Source organism: Accipiter gentilis, chromosome 17 (assembly GCF_929443795.1).
Source record: "Accipiter gentilis chromosome 17, bAccGen1.1, whole genome shotgun sequence".
NCBI lineage: Eukaryota > Metazoa > Chordata > Aves > Accipitriformes > Accipitridae > Astur > Astur gentilis.
Window position 1 is genome coordinate 14959385 of NC_064896.1, and position 23912 is coordinate 14983296.

The 23912-nt window shown below is 39.6% G+C and overlaps 1 protein-coding gene across 6 annotated transcripts in view; it reads left to right on the plus strand.

Moving 5' to 3' along the window:
• Nucleotides 1-23912, plus strand: part of PIK3C2A (phosphatidylinositol-4-phosphate 3-kinase catalytic subunit type 2 alpha) — a 76348-nt gene that overhangs the window by 13875 nt on the left and 38561 nt on the right. For 3 of the 6 annotated variants that reach the window (XM_049821004.1, XM_049821000.1, XM_049821005.1), the window contains exons 1-2: nucleotides 6932-7107; nucleotides 18815-19986. In XM_049821004.1, coding sequence (XP_049676961.1) covers nucleotides 18880-19986 — 1107 coding nt within the window. In that variant the 5' untranslated portion in view covers nucleotides 6932-7107; nucleotides 18815-18879. Of the gene's footprint in view, nucleotides 1-6816; nucleotides 6838-6931; nucleotides 7108-9793; nucleotides 9967-18814; nucleotides 19987-23912 lie in introns of those variants that run through there. The other 3 variants (XM_049821001.1, XM_049821003.1, XM_049821002.1) reach the window with 3 other exon arrangements.

Below are 23912 nucleotides of genomic sequence, written 5' to 3' on the forward strand. Positions count from 1 at the left end.
CATCATTTTCATTAAAACAATATCCAGTTTTGTCCCTCAAGCATGGATGTCTTTCTGCTTGTGAATGTAAACGGCAAAGGCAAGCAATAAATCCCTTTGAATAGTGTGCCAGTATCTACTCTTACATAACTGTCATTCCTAAGCAGAAGATGCTTATTTACCAATTAAAGCATCTTGGCAAGGATTTCAGGCATTTTAAATTAATTCTGCTGCTTCCAGAACATCCATTAGATAAAATCTGATGAATTTGAATCATTGACCCTTAACCTGAAAACCAGTTTTACAAATGTCCTCCAGGAAACACATTGTGCGCTTAACTTCCCCTATGAAAATTACAAAAAATTGTATACCAAAATACAAGTATTAAGGGCTAAAGCCATGACAGAGTTAGGCTTGGGCAGGGATATGAGAACTATCTCACTGAAGGTACTTGATAGGATATTTTTTTCAGCAATATACACTGTGTGACTGCAAATAAATGCATGACATAAGGAATTGTTCAGATTTTTTTTTAATAGTAGACTATTTCCATTGACTTGCAGTGCTTAAAGAACTGGGAGGTTGTGTTGCTGATTAACATAGGGTTACTACATGAAGCTTCATGCAATTAGCTCCTACCAGAAAGGAAGTGCCAGATTTTGTTAGTGAGGGCTTGAATCTTTCTTGGAGCTGCAGGAATTTGGGCAGCTGGGAGAAGACCCTGTAGCCTCTTTCTTAGCAGCCTGCCAAAGAGATCACTGTGGAAGTCTCTTGCTCTAGAATTCCTACCAGTAGTGCTGGTTTGGTTTGGTTGTTTTATTTTAATTCTTCAGTACTGGATATAATTCCAGTGAATAGTCAGTATGAAGTTTTATCATCTGCTACCTTTGGGTGTCTGATTAAGCATGACTTGCTGTGATTGGGATTTTAAATACCAGAAGTCTTCTCAATTACCTCAATTACCTTTACCCAAGGAATGATTGCTATTTCCAGGTATGCATCCTGTTGCCCACAGTTTCTCCCTCAGGTTTTTCTGGCATCATTCTTACATTAATAGCCCTTACCAAAGCATACTGTAGACTAACAACTATCCCACAGTACCTCCTGAGTATTTTGCAGCAGTGACACAGTTTCTGCATGTGTTTTCTAACTCTTCTACTCCATTTTAAGAATGTTCAGAAGCTTCATTTCATTTAAAGCCTTCAAATGATGGAAATTGTGCATATCACTTAGAGCGCATCCTATCCAAAAAACATATCTTACAATTTCTTCTCTGGTTATATAAAACATCTGTAAAAGGAGGTTATATGAAAAAATAGATTAAAAGTTATTACAAAGTATTTACAGTAAAACAAGTAGTAAAATGTGTTAAATTGTTTCTGTTCTTCAGTTCCCTGTTCTAGTAGCTCTTCTGGGCATAATTTATTTGGAAAAAAAAAATAATAGGGGTAAATATGAAAAATCACTGAAGAATTTCAAATATATGCCCTGTCATGCCATTTTGTAGAGAACGTTGCCTAAACTGTGTGGAACATACCTAAGTTTCTGTGCCAAGATCTGTAGTAGTAGTGTGCCTAAATTCCCATTTACTGAAACAGGACCTGGGTCCTAAGAAATTAACTCAGGAGAACGTTTTACTTGCACTTGAAACTATTGGCAGTATTTTTAGATTGCAGAGCACAATTTTCTTATGTTTGAGCCTGAAATATGTAACTCGTGTATATAGTCAGCTGAAATTACTTTATAGATTTTTTGAGAGCCATATGCAGACCTTACACACGTGAAAAACACATGCAAGCTGTTGCATAACAGTGAAACAATAAAAACATAACCAGGGCCTATTTTTCTCTTTCTTTCATTACTATATCCCCTTTCTCCCTGAAAGAAATCCACAATGAAATATTAATAGCAACATACTGTTGAATAAACATCTGCAGATGTAAGCAATAGCCATTTAAGCTTGAATAAACACTCGGAACAGGAAAAGTGAGTATTAATAATTAAGTTCAAAATTACCAAGAAAAGGCATTGTGAGACTAATCTGGGAAATTATACTTAATTTTCAGAAGGTATATTTTTGAGGAAGTAGTAAAATCTTTTGCTTTCTTTAGGAGTAAAAAAGAACCTGTCTCCCTCTGCTGGTTTTCAGAGAAAAAAAAAAATTTATAGAGACTAAAAAATCGTAGCTGAAATTTTGATACAAATTAGCAGATGTTCCAGAATTAGGGCTTAAAACTTGTTGCCTTTAAATACATGAGTCACCTCGAGGACATTAGAACATCTTGATTAGCTGAGGATTGGTAGATTTTTGTAGTATTTACTCTGTTTAAGCTAATACTTTCTCAGTATATTTTACATGATTTCTTTATATGTACATCTTTAAGAAAGTATAACAAGATAAATTTAAACTATTTAGCCTTTAATTCAAACATCACTGAATCTTGTAGCTATCCTGAAGAGCAGTGTAATATTGGAGTTGTAAATGTAGATGCATAATTTTCCTTTCTTGTATAGTCTGAGTTAGTGTACTTTACAATTCAAATTAAACCTTTTTCTTTCAAATATGAGTTTCTAAACTGCTCCACAAATACAAGTCACAGGCCATAAGGCTTTTGAAGGCCACATGCACAAGAAGAACTACAGCACTGAGCATAGCTCACTGGTAATGACAACTGCATGAGGTTTCTTTGAGTTGTTGCTGGGACTACGATGTTGAGGCTGGCTGGTCCGGGGTGGGTGCTCGCACCTGGCCAAAATGCAGCGTTGCCCACCCTGCCGAGCTGGGAGCCCCGCAGTGCCATTCCCCCAGACCACGAGGCAGTGAGACACCCGCACGTGGTCTGTGCCAGCAAGAGTATATCAGCAGGACGGGGGTGAACTTCATGTTGCTGTCCCCACCCCAATGAACAAATGTTTGGGAATTTCCGTGGAACAGACATGCCGCACGAAGTCAGTTACCATGTTCTGGTACACGTCACAGTATCTGCAAAGAGGTTTTTGTCCTTTACGATATGTTCCATCTTCCTGTTGTCAGAGGAAACACATTTGTCCTTTAATAATCCCTGTGCTTCTACTAACAATTTCTCATTCACAAAAAGGACACTCTAACAATAGACATCAAGTTTATTCCTTCCATTTAGTTAGAGGCAAGTAGCAATTCCCGTAGTTAAATTAAGGCATTAATCTGTCAAATTTGGAGGGCTTACATAAATGCATTTTAGGGTGAGAAGAAAATTCAGGCAATTTTGTTTTTAAAGTGGTTTGTTGTTGTGTTTTTTGGTTTTTTACTTCCCACATCTTATCTTCGCCAAAACACATTTGTTATGCTTTGTTACATGTAGCTGTCCTTTTGATCTGGGTATACGCCAAGCTTCCTTGTATCCTAAGTATTGTTTTAAAAGGCATCAGCCAACTGCAGTTTCTCATATTTCCAGTTAATACCAGTGTCAGGATAGTTAGTTACACAAGTTGATCTGATTTTTGCATATATTGTGTTGGAATTCTTTTGTGAAGTTTGAGTATTGAGCACAGCACTTAACTTCTCCAAGTATTTGACCAAATTCTCTCATGTTTTTTCTTTCTGTAGTGTGCAATTTAAATTTTAATAAAAATGTTACTTAAATAAAATTGTATGGTTTTTTACTGCTTGTCTATCTGCAACGTACTTTTTTTTTTTTTTTTAACAAGACATTGCTTTACCAAGTGTATCCTGAAAACTCTCAGGGCAACTGTAGTATTTGGTCAGTGTATCACAGACAACGTATGTAGTAGCAAGGTAGTGAGACTGCTGAGACACACACCTTGTGCATTGTATTTACATGGACATATTAGTAACTTCCTGTATACGAAATACTTTAAAACTGATGTAATGTTTTCATGTGGGAATGTGTAACTTGTAATTATCCATTCATAAGCAAGTCTGCAGGCTATGTCATTGTTCTCTTCATTGACTCAGCTATCTAGGGGGTAGTGTCATTTTACCTAGAAGCTGAGCTTCCAATGCCAAGTGGTTATCTCTCTTGAAGCAGAACTATTTTGTCTGCCCAGCTATGGAGAATGCTACGTGGCATCTGATATACAAATGCTATTTCTAAAACTGGCTAGTACTGCTTCTAGAGTGTACCCAGTAATTGGTATATATGTAATGTGAATGTAGCTGAGGAACAATGAAAGCAGAGGCAAAAGTACTGATGTTGCTTTTCAGTGTAAGGGGTGAAAGCAAAGGAGGGAATAGCATATTCAGTCTGTATTCAGTGTGATAAAAGGAAATCAGTACCTATTTAACATGAAGTACCTTTAGAATATTTTGCAAAAATGAGATACAGCTAAAAAGGATGGGCTTAAGTTATTTGAATGCAGAATAGCAGGAAGATTTTCTGACAAGGAAATAATTTCTAAGGAAAGGCACAGAAGCTTCTTACAGTTACTGTGGTACTGGTAGGCCGGCTTGATACTAATCTAAAATTTTGTACTAATCTATAGAATGAACCAATTCACCTTTCCTATCTCAACTTTTATGATTCATGTTCGATGTTGTCATACTGTCAAGTATTATGTAACATGATGGAGCTTGGTCAGTCAGATACTTGTGATCTTGTTGAAACTGTTGGATGTGGTAGCCACCTTTTATTTAGGCTAAGCACATCAGTGTTCCTTTGGTTAGTGAGGGATGAAACAGACAAATGGTTGTCCCAGGACTAAACCCTGGGCCGTTGAGTCGGAGGTGTAATACAGAGTAGTTTAATGTGACCCGTGTGTGTGGGGGAAGGCAGCACAAACGCCATGGGAACTGGTTTGCACTGGGAGGTGCTGGTCTGTTCGGATCCCAGTAAGGCACTCCGCCTCTGTAGAGTATCATTTAAACTGCTGTTTATTAGAGGCAGCATTATGAAGATGCTGAGAACCCTCAGTTGTACAGCATCAAACAGGCGGAGCATGCCCTGCAGACCCCATCTGTAGAAAACGGTTTCCCATGTCAGTCATTTTAGGACTTTTTTAGAAGAAAACAATTCTGTCCGTGATTTCTGCTGCCACACAGGAAGGGTGTTCACATGGGAACCTCTTGTTGCACTTTTAAATAAAGGCAAGGATGTGCAGGTGGTGCAATCGCCGGTATCAAGCGGGAGCTGCCTGCACACTCCTGTTACGGGGAGCTGGGAAGTTTGTTCCTGCGGCCAGGGGATACCCACAGCACTACACGGGTCTGAAGGCCAGGCTGTATGGGCAGCACGGGCCTCTGTCTCATTGTTATGTGGGTCACTAACTCCTCCATGTACAGTGGTCTCCTGGCCAGGATCTCTACAGGAGCCCAGTGGAAGAGGTGGCCAGGAGACATGACTGCGACTGCCAGGACAAAAAAAAAAAAAAATCTAAAATGCAATCCAAAAAGAAGGTATATTTGGACAGACAGTCTGGAAAGAAACCTGGACCTTGAGAGCAAAGTAGAGGTCTTCCACTGATACTCTGTTCTGTGTTCAAATTTGGAGCAGAATTGGCTTATTGATTGTCAATACTGGAATGGTGTTAGAAAGGATCAATTTCTCCTCTTAACTGACAACCTGAAAAATTCTTAATGGCTTAGATCACAAGGGTAGCAAGAACTCTGCTAATTTTTTTAATCTGTGTAATTAGTCACGCCTATGATACTTCTACAGGGACACACTTTGTGTCAGCCTTCCAAGTCTCCATTTTGCTCTTGTGGAAGTTGCCTGCAAGGGCTTTCATTGACCTTAATGGTGCTAGGCCAAGATTCATCTGATAGAAAATGCTCAGATGCTAAAATGGTGGGGGTTTATAGATAATCACACCGAAAATGTCACTTCCAGCCATGTATTTATGACTTGCCTTTTATTCATTCATTTATATTATAGCTTCTAAACTGACACTTTTTCATGTGTCTTCTGTGCTTCGTTAATAGTTTTGTATTTTTTTGAACTTTGGTGTGCTAAAAGTGCTGAATAAAATACCAGTCGGCATAAACTGAACTATTTGATTATTTTAAGTAGTAGCCCCTGAATGGACAGAACACAAAGTTACTCTCTCTGGAATTCTTTTTCATCTACATTAAAAATCGCGTTGTTATTTTCAAATGCCCATTACAACATTTAATTGGATCTTACTGACTCAACTTTGTATAAAATCCCAGATGCGGTACTTTTGAGCTTACTCAAAGCATCATATTCTTTTGAAGCTATGGTGAAGGTCAAACCAAAACGTCGTCTTTTTGAAACGCGTTGGTATGTCAGGAAGGTTGGAGTTGACAGCAGGGAACTGCCGGGGCTGGCAAAGTAGTTTCTGAAGTTAAACTCGGCAAAATGCTGTTCAGTGGAACGCGTTGTTCCAAGCCGCTGCCAAGTGACGGAAGTCTTTCTTCCTTCAGCTGAAGCCCGTGTGCTGCGGTCACCCTCGTGTCGCTGCCGTCGCCCCTCACCCTCTTCCTCGGGCCTGGTTTCTGCTCCCGGCGGGCACGGGCAGTACCCTCCCTCCGCGGCCGGCGGCGGAGGAAGTTCATTCCAGCCTCCCAGACGGACATTTTTGGTGCGTTGTGCAAGTTTCCAGGCATGCCGCGCATTCTTGGGAAGATGGGGCGATAAGGGGAGGAAATGACGGAGGGTCACCTCAGAGCCACCCAGCTCCCCCCCTCCCCCCCCCCCCCCCCCCCCCCCCGCTGTCGTGGCCGAAGGGGCCCGGCCGCCACAGCGGCGACGGTTCGCCGCCGGCCGGCCGGCCGGCCGCGCGGCCCTTACCGGCCCGTTTCCCCTGCGGGCGCGGAGACCCGCTGCCGGCCGGGCCGGGCCCGAGCGGAGGCGGCGCTGGCCGCGGGGAGGAGGCGGGGGGACACACACACGACAGACACAGGTGAGGTGCCGGCCGGGCGCCCGGGGCACGGTCCGGTGGAAGCGGCCGGCGCCGCGCTCCGCCCCGCCCCCGCCCATCTCCTCAGGGCCGCGGCCCGCCCCCCTCCCCCGCGCCAGCGCTGCGGGCCGGGGCCGGAAGTGAGCGCACGGCGGCGGCGGTTAAGCGGCGGCAGGGGGCTGCTTCTAGCCTGGCGCGCGCGTTCCCGGCGGCAGCGGCAGGCAGGAGGGAAGGAGGGAAATGGCCGTTGCCGTGAGGCGGCGGCGCTGCGAGGTAGGCGCGGGGAGCCCCGCCGCTGGATGTCGGGACGAGGCTGGGTCTCTGCTCCCTCCCCCCGGTCCTGCCCCTCCCCGCCGGTGTCCGCTTGCCGCCAACCCCCCCCGCCCCCCCGCCCCGCTTCGTCCGCTCCTCCTCAGCGGTCGCCGCGACGCGACCCTCGGCCTCCGGGCGCTCCCCGCCTCGGCCTCGGCGCGGCTCCGGGCCCGGGGGGGCGGCCGGTCTTCCCCGTACGCTGCCGTGGCGGCACCTGCGAGCGGTGGGGCCCGGGGCTCGGGCCGCGGTGGCGGGTGGGCGGCGGGGCCGGGGTCAGCGCTGCCCCCGCACGGCTCGTCCCCGCCTCTCCGTGTCGGTGCGGGCCCCCGGGAGGCGGCGGCGAAGGCGCTGCCTGCTCAAAGCGCTTGGTCGGCTAACTGCGTTGTCCGAAGCGCTGGAGCGGTGCCGCTCTGACACGCAGCGGCGGTTCGGAGGCGTCTTGAGGAGCTGCCCGCGCTCCCCAGCGCTCCGCGTCCCGGGGTGGTTTCTGTAGCTGAGGGTGAAGCGTGAGGGGTGGCAGGTAGCTGTCACCGGGCGCTGAGCGGGAGCCGCTTGGGAAGGCTCTCGGGAGCCGGAGTGCTCACCCTGTGTGTGTGTGTGGAGGCGGGGGGGACCTTGGGTGCCGCTGCAGAGACCCACCAGGCTTACATTTCCCTTCTATTCATCTTCCCGATGGCTTTCTGAGTGGGTTAGCCAACCTCGGGTTCCAGAGAAGTTGGCTGTTTACAAAACTGATCCTTAAACAGCTCTGCTGCTTCCTCCGGGAGTTCTGTGGATAGTAGCAGTACAGGGAAGCGTGTAACCGGCTTACTGTTCACAACTTGATCGAATTTATTATTCTGTATCAATGCAATAAAAAAAGGTATACCTGCATCTTTGTTAGCACAAGTAGCCTCCTGCTAACAGCTATGCCGTTGTTGGGGAAAGAGAGTAGGGTAGTAAGGTGCACTCAAAAAAAAAAAAAAAAAAGAGCTTGGAAGAAAAGAAAGGCTCTGATATTCTTCCTTCTCATTGTATTACTTGCTGCAAATGTAGTCCTAGAGCATAGTGCAGTTAAGCTGATGGGGTAGGGGAGAGATGCAGAGGTTTTAAATAACAACCTTGCATCTTTAATGTAAATCGCTTTCTGAAGGGAACTGAAAACTCAAGAAAAATGTGTGATGTTTGTAAAAGATGTTGTGCAATACCTACTTAGAATGTAAACTGTGTTCAGGAGTAGTAGTGATGGATGGTTTATGAAGAATCTAAAGGGGAAGCAGAAGTGGGGCAGGGGGGGTGAAATCTGATTGATGAAAGTATTTTGTTAGTTGGGTTTTGTTAGCTCTGAAGGCAGTTGTGTCCATCATTCCCCCAACACTGAGAGCGGGCCTGGAAAAAACCTTCTTTATGTGTCTAAGAGGAAGAGAAGTTGCTTAAATGGGGCTCATTTACCACATTTGTGGGAGGGCAAAAAAGTGACTGTAATGCCCACCAAGTTTATTTATTTATTTATTTTTAAACTGAAAGCAAGTTGAAGCAAAACTAGTAGGAATAAATGGACACTGAAAGAAAGTTGCGTAGAAGATAAAGGCAGTGGGAGAAAGCACAGGGAGAAGTCACGAATACTTGAAATTAAATGGCCTTCCGTTGGGGGAAAAAAACCCCACAAACCAAACAAGTAATAAACTATTTAGAGTCCCATCTTAAATGTTGTGCTGTATTTGAACAGTCTTTAACATAAAGATGCTTGTTTATAAAAAAATACATAAGAGATCTCAAGAAAGATTTAAAACTTTGATTGATTTAATAAAATAGATTTGTCCTACTTAATTACAATGTAATAGTAATCCTAACTTGGATACTCCAGGTTCCTCTTTCCTTTTGGAGTATTATTGTCATCATTAAGAACTCAAACATGAAGGTTCATCAGTACACATAATCAGTGTATATAAATTGATGATTTAGTTATTTTTATCTCTTTTGAGTAGCGCTCTGTGTAGCAACAAGGAAAATTGAATGCCTTAAATAGAAAATGATGCATTTCAAAATGTCAAGTGAAAAAATCTTCTCTGAATTTGTGTTCCTCTGTTTCTTACTTCTCAAACTAAGTTAACTTGACACTGCTGTTACTTCTTAGCCAGTGCTGCTATTGTACCTGCTATCTAGCTGAAGAAACTTGAATTAAAACATTGCTTAAAAAATAAAAAAAGCTGAGGTGATGTTTTGGGGTATTTTTTGTTGTGTTAGGCTTTGATATGGGATCAAAACCAGGCCGGTATGGGGCTGTCTAGAAAAATGAATACTAGATTTGAATTTGATTAGAGTAGAACTGCATGTTGTTTGTCTTCAAACTCTTGAACAGTCTTAAGGCTATCTTATGGAGGCTTTAAAAATTGCAATAAATTGATAGGTAGGACAGTATAAGCATAATGCTAACATGACTAGAATTCATAAAATATGGTATTTGAAGGTCAGCCTTAAAGACATTCGGATAATGATCTTCCTTTTTTTTTATTTTAGAAGTATAGCCTTTTAGTGCAGAAGTTTCTGTGGTATTTATTTATTTTTAGAATAGTACAGCAAACTTAAAAATGAGAGAGTATAGCACAAATATAAATTGTTTGCTTTGTGGAAGTGTAACTGTAAACATATTCCTCTATTTTTAAAGTAGGAAATGTGGATGTGTACTTACTTACCAGAACCAGAGTTCAGTTTTTATCAGCAGTGGTCAATAACATCAGTCATCTAATACAGCATTCATCCAGCCCCTTTGTACATGAGAAGGTTGCTGTGATGTCATTTTTTGCAGAAGAATGCAGAAGTTGTTTCCAGACTGGACAAGTAAGTGAAGGAGGAAATGTTTCAAAGCATGCCAGTAACAATAAAGCTCGCTAAATCTATACAAGATTTAGAATAAAATGTTTTCCTCAAAGCTCACATTAAAAAAAGTTATGAGAAATATTACTTCAATCTGTACCTTAGTAGAAATGCAACCTGAAATTATTTATTTAGAGTAAGTTTAGTTTGTTCCAAGTGGTGGTCGCTTCAGAGTGCTTTCATTGAAGAAATTGAAGTAGAGGGAGAAGGTATGCCTGCATATTTCATGTAACTTGTAATTTTCAGGTGTGTGGCATTAAAGTTATAAACATGAAGTTATAAACTTGCAAAAACCCAATGATAATTGGAAACTTGCAGTATGTAGGGTATGAGGACCTCATGGTATTTGTGTATGTCACTAGTTTGAATCTAGAGGTAGGTTACTGCATGATGACCTAGATGAAATAATTTGGTCCGTATAGAGTTTGTAGCTTGTAGGTTTCAATGTTGTAGTTGATACTAGTAGTTATAGCAGACACATCAAGAACAGGTTATCAATAACTGATACAGTTTTCTGCTTAGACTGTAGTCACAGCAGAAAAGCAGAGGGTAGTGACAGTGCTGAGTTATAAGGTGAGTGCTGAAAGTTTACCTGAGTTCAGCATGCAGCCGGACAAATTCCTGGAGGAAAAAAAATCCATCAGGGGTCTTTAATATTAGAGAAGTTACCTCAGGATTCAGGAAGTACTTGAGTGGCAAATTAGTGGAGACTAGAAGAGTATTTTGCGGAAGTGTCATTACATGCTTGCCTTGGTTTAGTTTTTTTCCATTTGTGTTTCTGAAGCCACCCTTACAGACAAGTTAAGGGTGAGATGAATCTTTGGTCTGGCGGAGTGTAGCCATCCTGTTCAGTTTACTACTAGTGTAGTGTTTTCAATGATTACTTTTGGTTTTTTTAATCAATGCATCTAATAAGCACTTATATTTTCTAATATATAAAGCAAAAAGGTACATGTGAACAGTGCATTTGTTCTGTCAATTAATCAACAATACTGCTTAATACTTTCATAAACTCTAGGTTTGTGACTAAGAAGTATCTGCTGGTTATAACTGAAACTGTGCAAGTTTCCTGCTTGAGGGGAAACTCGTCTGCTGAAGCAAGTGGTAGAAATAATTTGGCTAATGCAGCAGAATTGCATTTGGTTAGACTGGTAGGTTGATACTCATAAAGTGTTATAGAGTTAAATCTGGGACAGAGCTGTGGTGACATGGTTTTCTCTACCTACCCTGCTAATGTTTTTGATTATGTTTTGTTGAAGGTGTACACTGTGCACTGCTGCCCAGGGAATAGAATAGGGTCTTTGTGGGGGAGGGTTGTTTTCATCTCCCTGTGTTAATAGCCACTGTACATTTGCATCATGAACTTCCTGCCTTTTGCTGTGTTTGGAATGCTTTGTGACATTAGGAGGGTATTTGCAGAGCTTACTTCAGGAATATACCTTAAGAAAATCTGGGGTTTTACCATGGTCCTATGTTTATGCTGTAGAATGTTGTAAAACATATAGGGAAGGTGTTTGGGCATCTCTATTTGGGTAATAAAAACAGATAGCACAAATGTTTCTTTTCTGTCCTCCCCATGGTCTAGACGCTTTTTATATTTTTGCTTGAATTGGACATGTAGTTTAAAATGTTGTCTACCTCCTGCTTAGTACTACTGGTATTGGGATTAGTAGAAGTACTAGTATAGACAGATGCTCTAGGTAATTTGTCATGCTCTGCTGTGATCAGGCCTGCACTGTATGAATAACTAAAACTGTCTGCAATCTTGCTGCCTTGATAAAGACCTGAGCACCCTTATTACCTCCTGATAGCTGACCCTGCTTTGAGCGGGTAATGGAACTAGCGGCCCCCTGAGGCCCCTTCCAGTCTTAAGTGTTCCATGAAAGTGATACTCCAGAGTAAAACTATTTTGCAAATCATGGATTACTGCACAAATCATTCAGCTGGGGAATCAAAATATTTGGGGCAATGGTATTACTTAAAGGAAAAAAAAAACCCCAAACCCTAAAACAGTAGCTAATGTTGATTCTGCGTGGAATATTTTGTATCGCATGAGCGTTTTCAAGTACCCTTTGAAGAGAGGGATTGGTGGAAAAGAGTGTGAATCATAAGTGTGACATGGAGAAAAGCGCAATTTAGAGGTGGCTAAAAAGCTAAAGAACCAGTAAAAAGTTTTTAAAAGCAAAATTCTAAAACAGAAGGAGTGGATATGAAAGCGTTATTCTGTAAGGAGAAACATTGTAACAAAACTAAAATTCTTAGCCTTTGTCAAACAATGCTGGTAATAGGCTTGGCTGTAAGGCATGGAAAAAAAAATCTTGGCCAAGTGCATCAGAATGAAACAGCCCAGGATGCCATCAGTTTCATTATTGCTTTTTTCTGGTATCTGCATCCAGAAAATACTGGGCAGCAACAGAATTGTAGGTATGCTGTTAGAGAGCTGACAACAAAATAGGGAGAAATACAGAGATGCAAGAGTTGGTGAGTAGTTCTATGGCTGATGAAACCGATGTCGAGTTTCCTGTTGATTTGTGTCTTCAGCTGATTGGCTTTAAGGACTTCTTGGCGTGATTCAGGCGTTTATAAAGATTATCCTGGTAGTAAATCTGTGGTGTCCAACAATATGAGCTCATGCTACTGTTTTCTTCTAGCTGTGACACCCAGTGTTCTGGCAATGTTGGGTTGCTTGTTTTTATGAAACTTAGATGAAATTTAATTATCTTTAAGACCCCTATCTCTTCAACAGACTTAAACAAAATGGTGATTGAGTTCAAAATCTGAGGGGAGGAGTGTAATAGCACAAATATACTGAAGAAGCTTGCAAACATACTGTATCAAATCTGCATGTATCCACATTTATGGGTGGAGTGGCTTGCAGTGGCTAATGGTGCAAACCACTGGTTCAAGAGGGGGAAGAGAACTTTGTGACAATGGAAAACACATGATTTGTAGGCTGTAGCTGCCTACGCTAAGCTTTGGCTGGAACATCATGACAGATGCTTCCACCCTTTGTCTCTCTTGGAACATTGATCAAAAAAGTCAAGATTCTACAGTTCCAAAGTATGCCATATCTAGTAACAGTCTTCTGCACAGTGTCCTGGATGAAAATTAAGTAGAAGAGTTCTATCATAAGTGTTTTTATAAGCACTGGAACAGCCAAGGCTGGATTTTTCAAGGGATTTGTTGCCAATGTTGAAAGACCTTGAAGCATTCCTGAAGGCTTCCTGTTCTAATACTGGAAACACCCTATTCTTACCTAGCTCTCAAGAGCAGAGGTTTTGTGATGAGATTGTAGTTTTTAGTTGTAAATGAGATTTCAAAATCAAAGTTAAGAGATGCAGTTGCTGGTCTCTGTACAGCTGCTTAGATATTTGCCAGCTGAATGATTTGAGCAAAACAGAAATGACTGCTGGTTCAGAGTTTGTACCCAATTCAGAATTATACCTGATTTAAGCTAGTGCAATTATCTTTGAAGATTCTGTAGGTATGACCTGAAATGAAATGGTTTTAATCTTTTGGTTAACTGTGTTAATCTCATCTGTAAGGGGATACTTTCTATTTTTGCTAAAATGATGGGATTACAGAAGCTACTAAGTTTTTAGTGGAAAGATAGCATGATAGGGCTATATACCTGAAACACTAACTTTTCAGGACTACGTATGTACACATTATTAAAAAAAATTCCAATTTAAACTTAACAGTATTTAAAAAAAATAACAGACTTAGCGACATGACTTCTAGAAATATCTGTTCAGTTGTTTCTTGGTTTGTAGCAATCTGAATGCATCTGGCAGAGAGGGCTTTTGAACATCAAAGTTCTGTTTTTTCTTGCTAAGGAGTTTTCCTGCTGTGGCAAATGTCTTGCTATGAATTCCTTTCCAGATGATTAGTACTTTCCGTAGTATATTACTGCTGTCTTATTTTGCTAAGTTTTCCCTGGTATCCCATAAAACTGCTACTGTCCCTGGTATGCAGGCAAGATTTGTTAATTCTTAAGTATAGCTATCATTGTTAGGCAAATGCCTCAAATATTTATTTATTTATTTTAATTAATGGCAAAATAACCACAGAGTTATTGTGAAAGTTACACTTGTTTTGAGGAAGGTCTGGCTACTGTATGTCAGGGTATTACTTTATAAAGAATGCAGGAAATGGTCTGACTTATCATTGCTTTTATATTTAGTGTTTGGACTCTAGGGAATTTATGTGCACTGATTTGTGATAACTATAAAGTATTTCTTAAGAATGAGTTACCAAATAATATGTTCTGTGATTCTTTACCACTAGAACAAATTATAAATAGAATGTTAAAAGCCTTGGGGTTTTTTGAGAAGAAAATTGTTGTGCAACTCATCTTAAGTAGAGAAGAATGTTAACATGTACATGAGCAGATGGTGAGATTACCTCTGCTTAAGGTAACAGGATTTATCTCTAATGAAGTCATCCCTTGCTCATTAAGATGGGAAACTAATTTAGATTTTGGGAGTCTTTGTCCTGGTAGAGATGAAATATCCTGTACTGATTCTCCTGAAGTTTCTTACCAAAAACCTATCAATTTCTCCTCAGAAGAAAATTTCTTCATGGTTCAGCTTTATGTATTTGCTAGATTAGTGCCTATGTAAATATATTTTGTTTTTAATGTAAGCCTCTAAGTGAAAATCTTGTTTGAAATTAATTTCCATTCCATGTAGAGGCTTTTATCTGAAGGAGATGGTCAGACATTTGCTATTTCTTGGTTCTTGATATTAATGAAGTTTTGTTGCTGCATTTTTTTTTTAAAGAGCATTTGATGCCTTTGAAATAATGAGTAATACTCAAATAAAATTGCATAGCAATACACAGGTACTTGACTGAGCAAATGAACTTTGGACGCTAAACACGTTTATTCAAAATTGCCACCAAGGAAGTGTTGCACTTAGGGAAACTGCTAGACTGGAGTCAGAGAAGGAGGTCTGCACTCATGTCTGATCACATCTGGTTGGATACTTAAAGAAAATATTGCTTACAGTTGACTAAGTCTCACTGCAAGAGACAGATTAGCTTTCATCAAGGCTGTAGATAAATCGGGTGGTTGAGATTTCTTAGACCTGCTTTTAAACAAAGCAGGCTGTATTGCTGAGTTAACTGCTCAGTGTAAATATGGTGACTTTGTATAAGCCATGAATGTGTCCATTTAATTTCAGATTTAGGGGAGAAATAAGTGGTGTAGGTGATTGTTTTATCACTTTCAAATTTCTGTTATAATTCCTTCAGTAGCTTCTAGTTTTCCTTTTTTTAATAAAAAAAAGAGAAGCATTTGACCCATTCTTTGTTTGGAGAGTTGTGCTCTTGAAGGCAAACAGACAGTTGAAAACTTAAAATAGTGTGCAGCAGTTGAGATGAAAACAATCCCGACTCTCTAAGGATTACTTCTAGGTCTTCCGATGACTTCTAGTTGTTGCAAACTTCTCATGAATTCCTATGCTATGGTCAGTAATGGTTCAGGTATCTGGTTTTCCTGTTTCTGGGATTCGAATTGAAACATATTATTCTGAGTGTTTGAGAGGAGTTCCCTGCTGATAGATAGTCCAAATGGAATTTGCCCTTCTCTTTGTAAGTGTTGGAGAAGTTCAAATTCTGCTAGTTCTCTGCCTTTGAACTTAGATGGCTACCAAGTCAGAAGTTCAAAGTGAAACTAATCTTATGTTAAAATGTTAACTGATGAGGTGTAGTTAGCATTTAAAAGAAGGTCTGTCTTTATTTTAGTCATGCTTATGCATAGGGAGCTTTTCTGATGTTTTCTCAAGTACATTTACTGGTTAAAACTGGCAGGCAGGATAAAATTTTGCTAAAACTATTGCAATTTTATCAGATTTTTTAAAATCGGTTTTTAACTTCAAACTGTTTGAAAACTGCAATCTGCTTATAAAATTTGACAGAAATTTATACAATGGTTTGGTTTTAGAAGTTTCCCAAAGACAGGACTTAAATACAGTGATCAAATTAAGTGTGTGTATGTATGCTGATGAGACTGTCTTGCAAAAATAAGATTCAACTTTTCAGATAGCTGCTAGTAATAATACTCTTCTGTCTTGAATACTAGAAGTCATTGGATTTGTCAGTGCAAGTGTGCATTCATATACTGACAAAAATGCAGCACTGTAATGTGAAATTGTAAAATAAACAAGCAATTATTGAGTGATTAGGATTCTCTAGATGGTACTAATGAATGTGCTGCAGTAGCTTTGCACCACGTTTCAGAGTGCTAAGGAATGTATGTTTAATCTGCAGTCGTGACTTTGTGGAACAGTGACTTCTTGTGAGTAGGAGACTGCTTGGTGAGTATGGAGGTCAAAGCTGTCAATTTCAGCAGGAAAATAAGGCTTCCTACTTTTTTAAGGAGCCAGAGTTGTTCTATATAGTTACTTTGAAGAGCATATAATCTTGATATTTTTTGCCTTAAGAAAAATCACTTGCTGCTGTAATTATCAAGCAGCACCAGAATGCGTTGATAATCTTCAAAGTTGTAGCCCAAACAGTTCTGAATAGTATCGGAAAGTATGATCCTATTTTAGTTTTTTTGAATAAAATTCACCAAAAAAAATCCTGCTGCTATTTAGAATCCTTAGGCAACAGCAAGACTCTGAAAACTGCACTTATCTCGTGCTGATGCTTCTTGGAAAAGCCACGTAGGAATTATTGAGAGGACTTCATACATCAAGATGTTCTTGCATCTGAAAATTTGACATAGCAATTTAAACCAGTCATAAGTTAAGAGATGAAAGCCTGCTTGGATATCTCTGCAGTCTAAGTGGTCAGTGTAAAGTATGTTAGTCTTCTTTTTAGGATGTTATCTGTGGCTAGTAGGCTTAGACTATCTACAAAATATTCAGTACATCTTTAGGAGAAGGTTTAGAATGACTGTCCTGCTAACAGGAGGGTAGTAAATAACTGAATGGCACTGATGGCCACAGCTGTGCTGCAAATGGCACCAGGGACCTGCACTGTCTACAAGGGAACCCAGCAAAAAAGCTTGGTGGTTTTTTTAATCCATTCCCTGATTGGGGTCAACACTTAGCTGTGGAAATAGGCAGTAGATAGGGCAGGACTTCTTAAAGCAAAAACTGTGGGTTTAATGAATGTCAAACTCTGCAGCTTAATGTATTCTATGGAAAAGGATCTGGTATCTGCTTTTTCCTGTAGGCTTCATCCATGTTATCTCATGGAATGGATACATAATAGTAATCTCCAAAGCTCCTCCTTAAAACTTTATTCCCCAGGGCTTCAGTTGTGTGGTTTTCAGGTGTTTATAACTTTGTGTTAGTCTGTCACTGTTTCAGTCTTTCTGAAGATTCCCACTTTCACTTAAATTTTGTCTTGGTACCTGTAACATCAGTTCTAGTTTAATCTTGCTTTGTGAAGGGTTTCACCTGAATTTGTTTTCAGACTCAGCTGAAATGTATAGAACCTCTTATAGAGATGTCTGTCCTTCACAATATAAGCCACTGAAATGAAGTAGATGAAACAAAAGCTTGGCAAGATAAAGAATCTGTTAGAAATCTGTTAAGAATCTTGTTGTCCATGTGGTGAGTCCACAGAAGTAGAGTCATGTTTTTTTAAAGCACACATCTCTGGTCTGATTCAAGGAGGAGAAAAAACAAACCTAAACAAAAAAACCCCCACCCCCTTCTAATGGGTGTGAATAGTATGGGAACATAAAGACAGACTTTAGAGTTATCTACATTATTTGCTGCAGAGAACTCTTCTAATTTGTTGCATGACTTAAACCCATGATGATTTACATCTGAAGGGCTCATCTAGTTCAGTGAAACTGTTTTAATGGGGATTGCTGTTTATGTAACCCTCCTAGCAGAAACTCATTATTCATGATTTTTATCTTGCTACTTGATATGCATACTAGCTGTTACTGGAAGACATCTTATCTCCTGGACTCCACTTTATCCTGGCTGTGTGTAAAAGCTGTAGAATAAATTAGAAACAATATTGAAGAATAACATAGTTCTTGTGGTAATCAAGATTGTTTTATTAAAGAGGCATGGATATTGTAGTGAATACAGGAAGTTGTATAATAGTACTGAGCACAAGATTGGAATTGGAGAAATGTAAGATGTCAATTTCTTGGTGGTAGCCTTAAGCAAAAGTGACCTTTTGGAGTTTCTTCCCTTACCTAGCAGTGAAAGACTCTTCCTTTAAGGGGCTGTTAAAGGGATTACTTAATGAGCAGCTGTACTTAAATCACTTATTTTGCTTGTCCAAGAAATAGCATTTCATAAGCATTATTTGTCTTGTTAAGAGGGTAAAGTACAATGGTATTTTCCAAAGGAAAACCATCATAATCATGGTACAGCAGTTTGATAGGCCTATCGTTTTTGTAATACATTGAAGTAAACTGGAAGTCCTCTTGATAATGTGCTTTATCAATGATAGATATTTGTATAGTCTTTAGCAGGATTTCTACTTCTAAGACTGAACCTGGCTAAGTGTGCGGAATTGCTCAAGTCTGAAAACAGGTACCTGAATGTAGCTTTCCTGTGTCTTAGGTTTAGTGGTGCAAAGAGAAACCAAGTACTTACTCTACCTATTCATAAGTGCTAGTAAGAAAAATAAATGGGTCTCTCACAATTCAAAGGCTGTGAATAATTGTGTGGCTTCTTTTTTTAAGTTTGACCCCACAAAAAAATTGGTCTCTTTAAAATTTTATATGCTGGGCTTCTGAAGCACATGTGCAACCTTGTCAGTTGGTGATGTATGACTTAGTAGTTCTCCACATGTGAATTTTTTATGCATTTCTAATGTTTCATTTCCTTTTCAGATCTGCTAAATCTATTCTGAAGCCAAGGATAGACGACCAGTACAAGGGAAGTGTTGCTTCTTTAAATGGACATCTGCTCTTGCGGTATGGCCCAGATATCCAGTAGCAATGGATTTAAACAGCGCTCATCACCTTCTTTGGCAGCTGCAAGGTCAAAAGATGTGGACAAAGAGGAGGCGTTGCAGATGGAAGCTGAGGCATTAGCTAAGATGCAGAAAGAAAGAGGTGTAGCTGGTAATAAACAAACTTTTCATTCTTTTAGTAGCACCAGACAAAAAGCACAGAGTCATAACAAACAGGACCATGATCTCATGGTGTTTCCAGAGTCTGATGCCAAAAGCATGGAAGATAAACTAAGTACCATTGACATAGAGAAGCTTACTCATGCCGAACTAGAGAAGCTGCTGCTGGATGACAATTTTGAATCTAGTAAAGTACCTACATTACCAGCAAGTCCTATTTTGAGCCCATCTGTGTCTTCGCAATTTTATCTTGGGCCTATGGGTCAGAGAAGACAGTGGATGCCTGGGATACCAGCACCTGTGACATGCACTTTACCTGCTGTTTACCCCTCAGCTTCTTACACAAAACAGACTGGTGTATTTCAGAATGGATTCCATCCAAGTATGTCCTCCTATCACTCTAGAGAACCTATTTATCTTGGTCTTCCAAGACAGTCGCAATACATTTCATACCCACTGGCAGCTACTGCACCTTTCCATCCAGCAGGAAGCCTACCTATATATCCTCCTGTAATTACACCGGAAATGGCAAAAGTATTTGACAAAATTGCAAGCACCTCAGAATTTCTGAAAAATGGGAAGTCAAGCACGGACTTAGAAATGAGCGCTATAAAGTCTGCGGTTTCTAACCTACCAGCCTCAGAAAGCTGCAGGGATGTTAGTAAATTTGATTGGTTAGATTTGGATCCTCTAAGTAAACCAAAAGTGGATAATGTGGAGGCTTTAACTAAGGCAGACGATGGAGAGAGGGCTTCAAGTATGACTGCTGAAGATCCATGGGATGCTGTGCTGTTAGAAGAAAAGCTGTTAGTAACTTGTCATCTGGAAAGAAAAGTTAATGGGAAATCTTCTGGAGCAACAGTTACAAGGAGCCAGTCCTTAAACATGCGAACAACTCAATTTGCAAAGTTACAGGGCCAAATGTCACAGGTATGTAAATCAGTATTTTTAAATTGCAGCATGATAGCAAAGATTAATCACAGTATTTAAAGACAATTTATGATCTGGATTTGCTTGCTAAATATCACTTGGCTTGAGCAGTGTCCAAGTAGTGTGATGTTACTGGTGTGTGTATGTATTAGTGATATTCACAAAATTGAGCATTACTACTGAACTAAATCCCAGAGTAACTCAGGCCTTGTCTAATCTTTCCACGTTTACTGAGGAAACTGCTGTTTTTCAACACACTACAAAAAGAAATGGAAATAATCTTCAGAACAAGTATTTAAATCATATTGATAAATATATAAATTAATAAGCAATCTACATGATACTGCAAAATAAAAAGATGATGAGTTAGACACTGAAAGCTTCATCATGAGCAGCCTTTATCTCAGATTTTGAAAAAAAAAATAATTTTTTTTTTGCCTTATGTTTGAACATGTCAGCTTTTTTTAAAAAAAAAAAAAAAAAAGGTAGAATAGAAAGGTGGCATAGTCAAAACTCTTTTCTGCTCTCCCAGTATCACTTGTGGTATTTCACAGGACCGCTGTATTTCTCCTTCATAGGTAGAAAGCTTTTCTTCTCTGCAGGAATGCTAGAGATCATAACCGAACTTTTTGGTTATACTGTCCTGGAAAGTGCGATGCCTCTTGGGTCAGAAACCCTGTACCTCTGTTCTGGAAGAAGGAAAACTGTGTTTGTGTGATGTTACTTTTATCAGACAGGGCAAAAGAGTGATTTCTGCTCTAGTATCAGGATCACTTTCATGACAAACATGTCATCAGAGGCTTTAGTTATGACACTCATCTCTTTGGACATTGAGGACATGCAGTTTATATCAAAACTAAACTACAGCAGATGATCTATACTGTAGCAATCTCATCTGGTTAATTATGGCCCCATAAGTGCATCCTACCCTTTTCCAAATCCAGTAAATGACTGTAGGTTATTTAACTTTTCCTATCTTTTAAAATTCTTTCTGTGAGAATACCATCATAAAACAAGGCATTACATTTTAAAATGTTAGTCACCTCACTAGAAAGTGAATATGAATACTTCTGTATTTTTATTTTTTGGTAGAGAGAGTACAAAGACTGAAGAAGTCTTCAGTGGAAAAGTTAACACCCTGGCAAGGGTGATAATGGCAGGAAAAATCCTATTTATAGAAACCGGTTAGAGTGGGAAGAGTAAAAGACTTGTTTGCCTTGGAGACTTTGGATTGCAGCTGCTTTGAATCTTAGGTATTGTCTTTCTAGGTGTTTTTGACAGGCTAGGTACATGCCATAAAACCCAACTGATATCAGTCAAGGATATTTTCCACATTGCTCCTTAATTCTTCCCACCTCCCCAAACTGGGGGAGGGGTTTTTTTTTCCTCAGGAAAAGGAATATTTACAGGATTTTGGCTTAATGGACTGTCTAAATTTCCATTGAAGTGAAATTTTTGGCCCCTCATTGGAAGGATTTCCTGTTTTTTTTTCTGGGCTAGCTGTCAGTATTCTGGCAAAAGTTTAATAGAAGGCCAGTGGAGAAGGAAAAAAAAAAACAACCCAAAACCTTAAACCCCAAACCACCTTTACCTCTGTGTTTAAGGGATCACATTTCTAACGTTACATGTGTGAAGATCTTAGGTCTAACTTTGGTGTTTGTGGGTTTGGGGGGTTTTTTCCACTCACGGTTGAGCTGTGATATGTGAGCTCAATTATTTCCTAGTATTTGTAGAGGCATGTAAATTCGAGCTCTACAGCGGTTTGCCTCTTCAGTTTGTCATGTTATGTAGTGATGTATTTGTCAGTTCTCCAGTGATTTTTGGTTGATTGTCATGTAACTTGACTGGAATAGCTGACTATATTGGATCAGTGCTTCTGAGGTGTTGTCTGTCAAAAGTAATATTTGACTGTTGCTGAATGAAATCTGGTTTTATAAATTCCAGGGTTTTTTTCAAGAATGTAGAATTTAAAAGGGTTGTTCCTGTTCAACGGGTCCAATCCCATGCTATTTGCTGATCACATGTTAACTGATTCACAAAATGCTCAAGCTCTGCCTTCACATGTGGTCTTTTCCTCCTGCTACTTTTGATTTAAAGGCTGTTCCAGATCCTCACTGTCCTCATCAGTCTTAGGAAATCTTTTTCTTAACAGAATGGAACAGCAGGTATTTAAGATAAAGAACCATTTTGATATTTACCTCAACATGTTATAAGAGACAGTGATTTTGTCAGCTTTCATTGCAAGCTCAGTGCGATAGCTTCTCTTTCCTGTCACTTTTTTGAAGATGACTTATGAGAATTTTAGTTCTCTGTGTGAGAGCACGTGTACAGTGGCTTGAATAAACCCTTATTACAGGTAGGTGCATCCTGCTTAATACATTTATTGCATTTGCTTTATTCATGATGGCATCACAACAGCACATATCAATCCTCTAGTCAATTAATATAGCTGATTTTCTTAAGCCACCATCTTTTTCAAACAAGTTCTTAGTTTATAGCAGACTTCTGGAGAGAATGCCCACCTGAAGGTTTGACATTTACTTTCCACTTGTGTTCTTCCAGTTTGTGGTTAACTAGTTTTGACATAATACTCCAATTCTAGTCTGTATTATAAAGTTAGCTGATAATACAAGACTAAATTTTCAGCAGGGTTGTTTCTGCTGCTTGTGCTGATTAAAGATGAGTCTCTCAAATGGATGTCCTTTCAGCATAACCTGTGGCTTTTGGTTTATCTTTTGCCCATCGTGTGGTGCTACTTTATTTTCCAGTTCAAATCATTTTCCATCTGGTATAGTAAGAAGCTGAGTTATGTAGCCTCTATTTTTGGCAGTTCTCTTGTATTTTATCCCATTTACCTCCAGGTATTTATTTCCTTCAAAGTACATTCTGAAGTCTTGCACCCTAACTAGCCTAGATCACTTTTTTCCCTTGAATAACTCATAGTCTCACTGCCCCTTTAAACAAAGCTATTAAGAAAAGTTTCTAGTCATATATTTTGATTCTATCATATTATATTTAATCCCTTGAATCAATAGATTGCTTTGAGTTTTGCTTCATATTTGATGAAGTATCTATTTAGTCAGTATTCCTCTTTAAATACTTCAGTGTTTGTCACTCTCCTTTCTGAAAATGGAGGCAAAATCATCATTTTGTCCTATTTTAGGTGTTGTCTTCTCTATCTTTCTTCTCTACAGAGCTGAAAAGTCTTGTTCCTTTATATACTTCTGGGATTTAATTTAACTTGACTTTTGGTAATTTACTGGGGTTTGGGTTTGCTTTTTATTGTTAAGAGTAATTGTGTTTGCAGACCAATTCTATTTTTGCAGGCTGTGCTGATTTGAACTATTTATCTAGTTTGGCCTGAAGTCCTTTCTTACAAGTTATTTCCTGTATGACTGATAGCTTTTGCACCTCTTAGATTTGCTCATCTGGAAGTTAAAGAAATTCAAATCCTACTTGTTGCTCAAAACCCTAATCATCTGAATCCAGTGGATTTTAGATAGATTTATTAGTTTATCAAAGTTTGTCCTCCTGAAATCAGCTTCCAAAAAGTGATTAAAAATTAGTATTGAAATTCAACTAAAAAAGCAAGAAGGTATTTAATGTTCTTAATTTTCCACCAGGAGGTAACTTGCAGCAATATGTATTTGTAATAACGTTAGGTTTCTCTCCTTAGCCAAATGTGACCCTGAGGTCAACTATGGGTAACCAAATAAACTTTTTTTTTCTTTGCTCATTACATTAGAATTTATTGTTTACCCTGGCTAAGCTTGTATGTGTACAAATGCCTTGTAGTTCCTTAAACTTCTTTGGATTTAAGGGCAGAATAGCCTGCAAATTTTGCTGCAAATAATTCAAAAGTGTCACATAGTGGCATAAAGTGGCAACGTTTCATCTGGTGTGACTTCATTTTAAGTAATCCCCTT